Source organism: Perca flavescens, chromosome 9, assembly GCF_004354835.1.
Source record: "Perca flavescens isolate YP-PL-M2 chromosome 9, PFLA_1.0, whole genome shotgun sequence".
In the NCBI taxonomy this organism is placed as follows: Eukaryota; Metazoa; Chordata; class Actinopteri; order Perciformes; family Percidae; genus Perca; species Perca flavescens.
The window spans coordinates 23253245-23265608 of record NC_041339.1 but is presented as its reverse complement, the minus strand read 5'-3'; the positions used below and the strand labels follow the sequence as shown (position 1 = coordinate 23265608).

The window sequence follows — 12364 nt, the reverse complement described above, 5'->3', positions numbered from 1 at the left end:
TCTCAACCTCACATCTCTGTTCAGCTGTGTAAGTTATTAATCAGATCAATTCTAAATCTCCTGACTTTACATTACTCAAGCCCCTCCCCATCCCCCACCACCAACAATGATCCCCTCAGCCAGCTCTACGGCGTCAGTGTCGGGCTTCTTTCACAGAAGGCCTGAACAGGCACTGCCGGGGGCGATACACATCCCTCAGGTGAGCCTTTCATTATGGATGATGTTTCTGCCAAATTATTTAGACCCTCAGCCCCAGTAACATCCCTGCACCATAAAAAAAAAAAAAAAAAACAAACAAACGCATGCATGCACACAGACACACATACTCCAATGCCCCACTGCAATCTTCCCCATTCCTCCCTCTTTCTTCACTGTACCAAAGACACCACTAACACAAGTATTAATCCGGTCTGATCACCTCAGTGCGTGTATGTGCACTGTGTGTGTGTGTGTGTGTGTGTGTGTGTGTGTGTGTGTGCCTGTGCTTTTGTGTAGCAGTTCATTAGTCCCTCTTTCTTTGTTTAGAGAAGGTAAAGAAGTGAAAGTGTGACCCTTGTGGCTTACAGGTGGATGAAGGAAGGGGCAAGCTGCCTTGACATCATTGGTTTCAGTAATGTAGGATGTTTAAAATATGTTTGGTCAAGTCTGTGTGTGTGTGTGTGTGTGTGTGTGTGTGTGTGTTTGTGTTCCTCAATGGCCATTTGCCCCAGACTTGTTAGAAAAGAGACAGAGATGACAGTCTCCTGGCAATGTCTGACCTCGGCTAAGAGAGTGTAGGATCTAAACACACACACATGCACGCATGCACACACGCATGCATGCACGCACACAGACACACACACACACACACACACACACACACACACACACACACACACACACACACACACACTCATTTGGCTACTTACCCCTCCACTTCCCAAATCCCATGCTCCCTCTCTCTCCCCAGCCTCAGCTCCCTTCCACCAATCCCAAATGCTTCACGGTACCTGCTTCCCACCAATTCCCACTCTCTCCCACTTCATCATCCTCCTATCTCCTCTCCTTCCTCTTTTCCCCCGTCCTCAGTTGAACCCCAACTCCCTTGTTTTCTTTCTGACCTGCCAAAGCTCAATCGCAGAGAAAAAAAAACTAAAAATTTCCTTTAAACCGATTTTTTTTTAAAGAAAATTACTCCCATCCCCTTGCAACTCCCCAACCTCACTGTCTGGTGAAATATTTTCATACAACCATCTCACATCTTGGCTTGTTCATACATCCCAAAGCTAAACTTTTTCTTCCCTTAATCATGCATCTCTTATCATTTATATATTGAAATTGATGCTTCTACCACTATTGTACACTAGAGAGCAACAGCTAAATTACAAAATGTAAACTGTCAACATTCATTTTACATTCCCACAACTGTGTATTTATTTACAGTTGTTTTAAATAAAAGGAAACTAGAATTGCATAGTTTAAAAGCAAGTGTAAAAGCATGCCCTCTTCCTTTCTCTGTTGGAAGAGGACCATACCTCCTCTCTTTCCTTCCACCCTCACTTACTCTGCTATCCCTTCCAGACCACTGGTCACTTCATTCTTTCCTCCCTCCCTCCCTCCCCTCTCCCCTCCTCTCCTCCTCCTTCCATCCTTCCTACCACACCATGCCTCCCCCATCTCCCCCCTTTCTTCCTTCCATTTCCTTTCTCTCCCATCCTTCCTGCCTCTCTCTATCACTGCATAACTTTAATTCTCATACCCTACTCCTTCCTCAGGAGCCTTGACTCTTCGTGGGGCAGGAACAATTGCCCAGGAACCTTTTACTGTATCTCCCCCTCAAATATTTCCGCTTCAGGGCTTTCAGGGACTCACCAAGGCTGAATAGGACCAGGAACTTGAGGCAGACAAACTCCCGTTGGTCCAGCTGCAGGGAGCGTAGCTTGGCCACCAGCTCCTGGGCGTGGCTCAACAGGTTGTTGAGGGTGGATCCCGCCTGTGAAGCAATCACTGCATAGTCCACCTGTAATAAGCAGGAAGGAAAGGATGTAAGGAGATGCTCTGGAGGCAGACATATGGATTAAAGGTTTACTTTGATTCATGGATGTTGAATTGAATGTCCAGATATTTATAGTTTGTTAGCAACCTGTTGGATAGGCTAGCTAGCTAAAAAGATACACCAGTATGTGGAGCTACAACACGACTTAATAGTTATGAGCTTTCCCTTCTCTTACATTTCGGTTTTTGTTTGCTAACTGTAGATGTTTGTTCTTTGGGTTGCTTATCTCTGCCCATTTAAGGGTTATTTTAACCAATGAAAATATATCTAAAACCCCAATGCGCAAAAATTGTTGACAGCTATACAACACATGACTGTACCCTGAACACATCACCACCATGAGTTTCATGTAATGATTTTTTCATCCCTGTACCTGCTCTACTGCACTCTCAACACAGAGTCAAAAGATTTGGTCTGTCTGAGACACTAGTGGATGTGTAGAAAAGCATCTGCAGTTTATGCAGGTTTTTGCAGTTTAACAGTTATTTTTTTTATGACAACATGCTGTGGGCGTATATAGAGAGCATGGGAGTTCACCTCCAAGACCTGCCAGATTTGACTTCTTTCTCTCTGTTCTGTGTTATACAGCAAAACAATAGTATGCACGCTGAAACAAGATAGATAAATAGATAGATAGATTTCCCATAAACCCATTTTTCTTGGGTGCAACGATCCGTCCAAACACACACACACACTTCCTTTTCAGGTGCACTTCCTGCAGCCGCAGCACATTTATCTGGGAGGCAAGTCCTTAGCTGCCACTCAAAGTAAGCAGGACCATATTAAAATTTTATATTTATTGACAATTTATTACCATAATTGACTGTGCTAGGGTTTCCAGGGGAAGATAGATGTTGGCGTGCACAGTTCCCTAAGCTCAGGGAGAAAGAGGGTCCCTGTGAGCCCTTATTTGCAATCAAAAACACCCCTGGATTTGGAATTTTTGTATCCAGTAAATAGGATGATTGGAGCCTGTTTTCATCAGTCTAAGGATGGAAAGGGTTAAAGTGAGGTAAATGTGAACAATTCCACATGGTTTTCCTGTCTCCTCCAGTCTTCTCTCCTTTTCTTTCCTTTCTCTTTTACTACACAACTGTACCTCTCTCCCAATTTATCTTTAACTCCTTTGTCCCTCTCTCATTCCTTCTTCCCACCTTTGAGATGGTTAAGAGTTATGACTCGGTGAAAAGCAGACACTGGCCCCCTTCCAAGGTGTCAATCAATTTACATAAAATCAACTGTGCATGAAATAACTTCATTGAAGGATTGGACTGTTGATGGTGATGCCTTGGGTTATTGCCTTCTAGCCTTAAGTAAAAAGGGAGAAGAAAAAACGCTATAATATCACTATAGCAGACTTAGCACTAACCCTGGTGACTTGCGTATCAGTCAATCAATCAATACTACTTTATTATCCCTCCTGGAGAGACATTGAGTAAACATATGAATAAACCTTCAAATCTTAATACATCATGAATACGATGGATAATCTTAGCAGAACATTAAAGATGAATATGGAAGGTGAGATCGCTTTTGGTGGGTAGAAAGCTTTGATGTGTGTGGAAGATAGGAATGGAAAATGTATCTTGTTTGAAAGCACAGGAATCTACGACTGGCGGAGAAACTTCTGTATATGCATTTCTTCTTCATTTGAATGTCATGTACACCAGGAGCTTTGTACTATCAAAATATCAGGATTTTCATAACTGGCTGCCAAGCTGCAAGGCCTTGCTTAATCATTCAACAGTTCAGTCCAATCTTTGTCATTTCATGTATGCACGCATTTGTACAAGTTACGCTGTGCGTTTGATCCTATGACAGGATAAAGAAGAAGCCTTCTTTCTTCCACCCTAAACTAAAAAAACACTCATGGCCATTTGTCACTTCTCTTGGTGACATGAAGACATGCAGCAGTTCAGAGAAAGACAGAAAATAAGAACAAATTTGCAAGCAAGGAACATTAGGACAAGAGAAAGAGACAGAAGACAGACATTGCATGACAGGCTGTAACAGTAAATCTGCTGGTACCATGGATTTTTTTTTGAAAGGCCGAGTGCAGCGTGTGACTGATGAGAGCAAAGAAAAGGCTTGATTCAAAGCAAGAGGGGAGAAACCTCTGTCCGAATTTCCATTTGACCAAATAATTTGTCCTAAAGCAATATTTTTGAAAATAAATAATATAATAATAAAAATAGCTGCCAATGTGAGGACATTAAACTTGTTACCAACACAAACTTTATCAACTTAAACTTCTCGTATAAGTGGCCTAATACTGCCTTATTGGAATATGGTGTTATCACTCTTTTTATAATATCCCATGGACCAATATGATGAGCATATTGTAACAATTACGTTATTAGCACATTACAGAGCAATGTGGCCAATGAACAGTGCTGGCCCAAACAGCCTTTATGTGATTTGCTGTGTTTATGTGTGTGTGTGTGTGTGTGTGTGTGTGTGTGTGTGTGTGTGTGTGTGTGTGTGTGTTTGTGCAACATTTGCTATGGGTAATGCTGCTACTGTGTTCTAAATATCCCTGGAGTTATCGCTGTGCTGTCACCCCTGGCCAGGCAGAGAATAATAGGAAATAATGAACTGTTTCAGAGCCTCACACACACACACACACACACACACACACACACAGGCACACACACCCCTCCCCCACCCAACACCAGCTGTTCATTAACCAAAGTATGCAAACGAAACTGCCGCCCTGTGCCTCCCCTGATTATCAGCCCCTCCTCCTCCTCCTCCTCCTCCTCCTCCTCCTCCTCCTCCTCCTTACCGCTCCGGTCTCTTCTAACTGCTCTCATCATCTCCTCCTCGATCCCTCCTCATTTCATCTCCTTCTTTCTCCTTCGTGTCCCCTACCACCTTTTTTTCTTCTACTGTCCTCCCTAGTCTGCCCTTACTTATGTCTTATCTCTTCCTTATCCTTTCTTCATGCCAGCACCTCCTTACCTTCTCCCCTTCTTCCTTATTACCACCTTCTTTTTCTCTCCTTCTCCTTTCTCACTCCTTCTCTCCCTTTGCCTCTTCCTCCTTTCTTCCTTTTCTTCCCTCAACAGACCTCTTTCTCTCTTTCCTCTCCCCTCTGCCATGTCTCAGTCCTCCATCTCTCTTCTCATTTTCTCCTCTTCACTCCCGTCTTTATCCCTTCTTCTCCTTTGCCCTCTGCTTCCATCATTTTCTATCACCCCACTCCTTCTCTCCTCTCCATCCTTTTCCTTTCCTCCTGTCCTCATTGTGAACACTCCTCTACAGTATGTCTGTCCAACTCCCTTCTCCATTTATCCCACTCTCCACCACCTGTTACCTCAATCCTTCTTCTCTTTGGCTCTTCCTCCTTCCTGTTCTTTTTTTTTTATCTTCACCTGTCTGCGTGTATATTGGCATGATGTACTTGTTTGGGCCAAGTGAATATTTCTCCTAATACTTTGGCTATGCTATTTGCCACAGTTTGTACTACTCCACCACTAGAAGTACTACTGCTTATTTACCACAGGCAGTACTTCATCAGCTATTCAGAAAATATACCCCTGACCTTGTCTTCATTCCGAATCATGGAATTAAAGTAGGAATCCCCTGTACACAGTGCACTTGCCTTGCTTGAATATTTATACCAGCATGCATTGTTGTAAAACATTTTTTTGAAAAGCAATGTTTTGGAGAGCAAGCCAATCTATAATTTATGACTTCTCACCTCACTGACAGCCATGCCACTGGTCAGAGGCATATTCATGATGAGCAGTCTGATGTCTTTTTGTGTGCATGAGATTATGAAAATCACTGAACGCTGAAGGAGTCTTTCCTGCATGCTCTGGGTTTATGTGTTTACTGTTTGATAGTGTGTAGTTTGTGCATGTGTGTATGAAGCTAAACACAAAATCATAGTATCCTGATGCTTTGAGGACCTCCATTTGGGCCTCAAGCATCAGCTCCCGCCAAGTTCCTTCAGTGCCCCAGTAAAACACAATAACACACTTAGCCACATTCTTTATCTGTCGGCCCACTCTCTATGCTGCAACATGTGTAACCGATTGCTTCATTTATTAGCTGGCGCAGTGTTCATGCACTGGGAAAGTAATGCTAAATTGATTATTTTGGTGACATTAGTTTATCTATAAGCATAATCTATTTTTAATGAAGCGAGGAGTCCTGTGTGGCTGAGTGATCAATAAAGCTTTAAGGGAAATATTGAGGTGATGAGGAGCGAGTGATGCGTGGTTGACAGGGTTTTGGAGGAAAAAGGAAAGTATGGAGATAGCTGGAAGTTTCCAGGGTGGGGTTCAACCAACTCACATGCTGGCCAGTGACCAGTAGGATGGAGCCCTCCTTGGCATGCATCACCTGCCGGAAGACGTGGTCGAGGATGAGGAGTTCGCTCCAGCAGTTCTGCAGCAGCTTCATCTGGTCATCCACCTGGTAAGAAATGGGCACATCAGGTCAACTACTTGACTTGTCGGGGTTAGAAAACAAGAATGACTGAAAGCTCACAAGAAGATCAACATAAGAAGCTGTTGTGCATTAAACTGCACAAATATAAACTAAATATTTCTTTAAAAAAGCTATCCTGACATTGTTGCATCATCTACCATCTCTACATTTCCTTCAATTGATTATATTCCACTCCAACACAGGATAAATTCAAGTGTCACAACCTCAAAACAAAAAGTCAACCTCAGCGGCTTGTAAATATCACAGACAGCTGTTTGCAATGTAAGCTTGCTCACGGGTCAATGAGTTGCAAACCTCTGGCATTATTTTATCTTACACAAAGCTCAAAAGTCCCCTGTACACATTCTAAAGTTTTCTCATGTGAACCTTTCCACACTCAGTTATGCACTTTGCTACGTGCCTGATTTAACAATGTTGCCAGGTTTATCTGTTTGCCCACTGCCAGCAGTTTCTGAGTGATTCTACATATGATAATGATTAAGTAGCCTTTTTTTTCTCCCCCTGTATGTCAGCCGCTGGCTCCCAGGGACGTGCCATTTGAGCTTGGGAAGCTGAGGCAGGTCAATCGGTGGTTCTGTACACCAAAACAACCCCCTCCATTGTAACTGTTAGTCTCTTCCCATGCCTGGCTGTGTTAATCATTACTCCGCATTGCCAGACGCAGCCAAAAAAGGCCATATTGAGAAGGAAGGAATGAGGAAAATGTATGAGAGGCTCTTTCTACCCCCCGACTCTTTTTTTCTATCAACAAACATTGTCCTCTTTGTGATATCATTGGGAATAATGTGTCTTTCTGTGCACACTGCGGGTTTGTGGTGATGTGAATTACTTTGTTGCTTTGAGTCTGTGAGAACTGTCTGTGATGTCCATCGCCAATGTCAACCACAACTTGTAGGATGAAGAATGTGGATCGATGGTAAAACGTTGCGACACAGGCAGGTGCAGCATTAACACCACTGAAAGGAATTTCTTTTTGTGCCATCTAGAAATTGCACAGGGATCCGTTTGTTGAAATCTGCAATGACCTTAGGTACAAATTTGATGTCAACAAGTGTAGCTCGTTAAACACTTTATTATCTTGTATGACATGACAGTGGCTGTGGCCAAGTCTGAAGTCTGTTGCTTGTTGATTAGGATTGTTATGACTGGTGATTGGGGCTGGTGTCACACAGCATCAGTTTACCTTTCAGGCAGACATAACAATACATGTAGCTGTGCCATATCAGTGACCTGGCAAAGCCAAATATCACATGAATGTTGTAGGACATGAACATTTGACCTGCCCAACAGTATGGTTGTCTTTGGCCACAGCTGTCATTTGGTAGTGTATTGGCTCTGATTTAGGTACCCCTTCAGATCATCGGGGTTAATCAAAGTTCAGTGGCTCCCCGACTATCACACTGAAATAAACTGTTCACAAAATATAATAGATAAATAGTGTGGTGAAAGCAAAAAATCCCAAAAGTATCCAATCTTTGAATGCCTTACATGTACAATGTATCTTTACTTAGTGAAAGTCAAATGACAAAATACAACAAAGCTTCTGTGACCTTTTTCCGGAAAAAAAAACTGACAGCATCATGAACTCTTCTTGTCTCCCTCCTCCTCCTTCCTATAAATCTGTTTTTTTGTGGTCCCACACTGACGGCGTCTCAAGAACATGATGAAAAAATGCCTTCATTAAAACCATCAGAGAGCAAGAAACACAGTCAAAGGAGGGACTTTTCTATACTGTGCCCCAATCCAATTTGTTTCTCCTTATACCCTAGAAGCATGTGTAACAGTGTGTATGTGTGTGTGTGGATATGTGTGTGTGTGTGTGTGTGTGTGTGTGTGTGTGTGTGTGTGTGTGTGTGGACGGATGGGTACATGTAAGGCTCTTCAAAGGACCCCCCTGCATGTCAGCAGTACTGGCAAGTGTCGGGGTCCTCATCAAAGGGCTGTCCTCACTCTGCCTGCCTGGAAGCTCTTCTCTGACAAGAGGCCTGGGTCATCAAAGGGGGCAGCTCAGAGGGGATGACGGCGGGTGATAGCAGCCTAGACGAGGGCTGGGGACACCCGCTTGGAAATGGGGGACTGGTGAAAGACAGACAGGCGTGAGGGCGGGCCAGGGGTTGGGGTTCAGTTCGCTGACCTTTTAAGTGCCAGCGACACGAGCTGTTTCCCTGACAAGCTCTTCCTTTGCTCTGTCAAATGAGCAACACTCATGGCGCCTGATCTTACAAGATCTGCTGCCTGCTCTCTCAGATAATATGAACTTTCTGACATGGAGTTGAAGAGTGCTTCGTCTTGTGTTGTCATGCAGGCAAGACCTGAATACTATTTCTGTGCAGAGAAAATGCCCCCAATACCGTCAGTAAAACATTGGCTGATTGCCTTTCTCAGTTTGATTCATTCACAATATGACACAACAAAGTTCAAATGAGCAGTTTGTTGAACTCACCAGGTGCAATGAAACAGCAGATTTATTTAGTCTGTTAATTCTTATCTCACCACATGGTCATGGAAACTTCAGATAACTGCTAATTTACTGTTTCCAGCAATGTGGACTGAGTGGGAAACCAACGTGTTGTTGGGTTGTTATTTCCTGAGTGTATCTTATTTAAGTGATATACAATATAATACACTTGTTATCACTGCTATCATTGTTTGCTATTTTATTACTTACAATGGATCCCAAAACACAATTATGCAATGTTATATATTGACAGGGTGTGGTAAAACAGCTTTCTTGAAAATTTCTCTCTGGACATAATAGTAATATGGAAAGTCAGGATGAGCAGTTTGGTGGATAAGTAGCTTATTTCATTTTTACGCTAAAGAAGATACTTCTTTTTTAATGATGGCTAAAGTGAGTGATGTCATGAGCCACTTTTGGATTATTTCAAAATATGAAAGTGATTATTTTACTTGGTAATAAAATTCAAAATACATGTACCACACTATATCTGCAACTCCCTATAGGACAGGATGTTGTACATGGTCCAGATCGTTATTTTTCTCATTTTAATGTAACAACACTAGTAAGTAACATTCTTTCTCACCAGCCCAATGGTTGCCTCTAACACACAAACTAAACCAGCATATTTATATTGTTTGTATAAATTAACACGTTTATGTCACTGGATGGATCAGCCAAATTAAGAAGAATGTCATTAAAACTATACTTTGTTAATGTTAAGTACGTAACAATTCCCATGCCGATCTGATGTACAGTATTATAGCACCTGTACTGCCTTAAAAAGACAGAAATACAAAATCTTTCATTATCTATGAAAAAAGTTCAAACTTCTTTTTGCTCAAAGAAATTCATTTTGCTGAATAGAAAACTTTAGAAATATAAATCGGTAAGTGATACTTTGAAGGTAAAGGAGAGAAGTTCCCTCACTTTTGACATAATATTGGATTTTAAATACTTTTCATAGCCTCATATTTTGTCTTTGTATGATTACTGTAAACTTGCAAACCAACCAAATGTGCTGGCAATTAACATAAATTATTTTCTTTCTCAAGAGGCCTTAGGCTTGTTCTTAAAATGCTATGACGAAACCTTACTCTGAAATAATCTTTTGAGTAGCTGGCCACGACTTCGACGTAAAAATGACACAATCATTATGTGGTTGAAATGCATAATTTTGCGTTTGGAGTCAAATGTACCATTTTATTTTCACACTATGAATTCATAAACAAAGGAGTTTTCTTCTTTTGCTTCCACTTTACACATTTGAATAATCCCAAGTCTCCACCTGTCCTTGGATGGAGAAAAACTTATGGTAAGGATTTAGCTTCTAAGGTTCACACTGATGCAGAAAACATGCTCCCCAGAAATCGCTTCAAACTGGTCTCAAAATCCACATTTAAGGCTTTTCAAGGTGTGATCTCTTTAATATTTTAATATCATCACCAGTGTTTGGTTAAAAAAATGAGAGAAATTCCAAGCATAAATTCCTACTTGCAGCAGCCAGCGATGAAAAATACATATCCTCCAAGAAACCAATTTAACACCTTTATGATCGTTCAGGCGAGTGGGATCAATGCCAGGATCAATCGCTTAGCCCATTGCTTTTGTTCAAAACCACTGGCTAAGATTAATGGGATTTTCCAGAGAGAGAGAGGGGTAGAAAAAGAAAGAGAGTGTGGGTGAGAGGGGGAATGAAAGTGCCAGACAGGGAATGAGAGAATGAGAAAAGACTTGGGGGAAATTGAGAAAATAAAACATAGTGATTAAGAGCATATATTCCCTCCATTTCTGGGTAAATGTAAATTAATTGGAAATGGAGCATTCAGATGCTCGCTGACAAAAGTAATGTTTATTCATAGCCCCCTGCTAAGAGTAGAGCAATTATCATGGTGTGTTGAGTCAAAACAGGCCAATGTAGAAGAATATTTCCCCCCCTTTCTTGTGGTTGGGTTTTGGTCTAGTGCCATGAGCATTGTCAAGCTTTGCTCGGTACGGCGGGCTTTAACGAGAGTACACAGCTGGATCTGATTTTAATAAGTAGTTCCATTTTTGATGTGGCCTAATGAACAGATTAATGGAATCTCCTTCTGTGGAGCCTTAATGAATGTAGAGAATCATGCTATTTTTTTAAGACGACACACACACACACACACACACACACACACACACACACAAGCAGACCATGAGTTTATCTGCCTCAAACGACTTGTACATAAACAATAGCTGTGCTTCTATCTTTCCGTCTCTCTCTGCTGGACAAGAATCAATGCTGTCTCGGAGTACTACAGGTGAGGTTTGAAGCTGACATCAATGCTTGTGCGTTTCTAGCAGCCATCCTTTGGTGCAGTCCTGTCTTGGCATCTGTTCGCCTTGAGCCAAACAGGCCCTGTATTCACCTGGGAACAGGCACTAATTCACCTAGAACAGCGCCTGTTGTTCTCAGAGTGTTACAAACACTTAATTATGTCGTGCTTGAATGTACTGTAGCTCATTTCCAGTTTATAGTTTGGTAATTGAATTGAAAAGAGACTCAGTGTGGGGTTCCATCGCCAGCAATAGGATTTTGTTCAACAAATTGGTCATCAGCATATATAAATCATGGAAAGGATGATACTTTTTCCTGTGGAAGCACATGCAACCCTGCTGACCTGGGATCAAATCTTACGATCAGTCTGTTTATGTCTTTATTACCCCTCCTATTGTCATAACAAAGACCAAATTACAAGGTAGGCAAAAAAAACAGGTCAACGTTGTCTCATAAAACGGCAAATGCCTCTTAAATCCCACTGCAAATCATTTGTGGCAGCCATAACTTTGAAATGCCACAAATAGAGTTACATCCATCAAAAAGAAAAACAGAGTGAGTGACACAATCCCCAGGATGTTCCAGCTATGTGACCCTCCGGCTAGGGGAGAGGTGAGCTTTGGGTGTCTATGTTCCAAACTATGTCCGGCTCTTCAATACACGCTGCAGAAGTGGATGAGAATAAAAATCATTACCCCCCCTCACTTCCCCACTTGCTCTTGTTTATCATGGCATACAGTTCATAGGGGCCTCGATCCTACGGCTGGCGGGGTGATAAGAATGCTGGGAAAATGAGCAGGTGGCAGGTGGTGCTGCTAGTCGAGGGGGAGGGGTCCTGAAGAGAGGAATGATAATACTAGTGATAATATAGTGAGCAACTAGCTTCAGTAAAACAGACTTTGTCAGCCAGCAGACAAGGTTGAAGATTGAAGCTACAAGAATTTAGTATTTACTAGCTATACACCTATTGGTTACCTGCCATTTTTCCTGACAGTGCATTTGACCTTTAGGATCCAGCTCTACTGGTGCACTCACACTGTGAATCAACATGATCAGCAAATGATCAGAAATCCATTATTCACAGTTTCCCGGAGCTGCCAGTGAA

General features: G+C 42.1%; 1 protein-coding gene across 1 annotated transcript in view; it reads right to left on the bottom strand.

Annotated features, from left to right (window-relative positions):
* nr5a2 (nuclear receptor subfamily 5, group A, member 2) overlaps positions 1-12364 on the bottom strand; it is a 72449-nt gene that overhangs the window by 25633 nt on the left and 34452 nt on the right. The window contains 2 exon segments of the mRNA XM_028587068.1: positions 1852-1999; positions 6338-6457. Of these exon segments, the coding sequence (XP_028442869.1) occupies positions 1852-1999; positions 6338-6457 (268 nt within the window).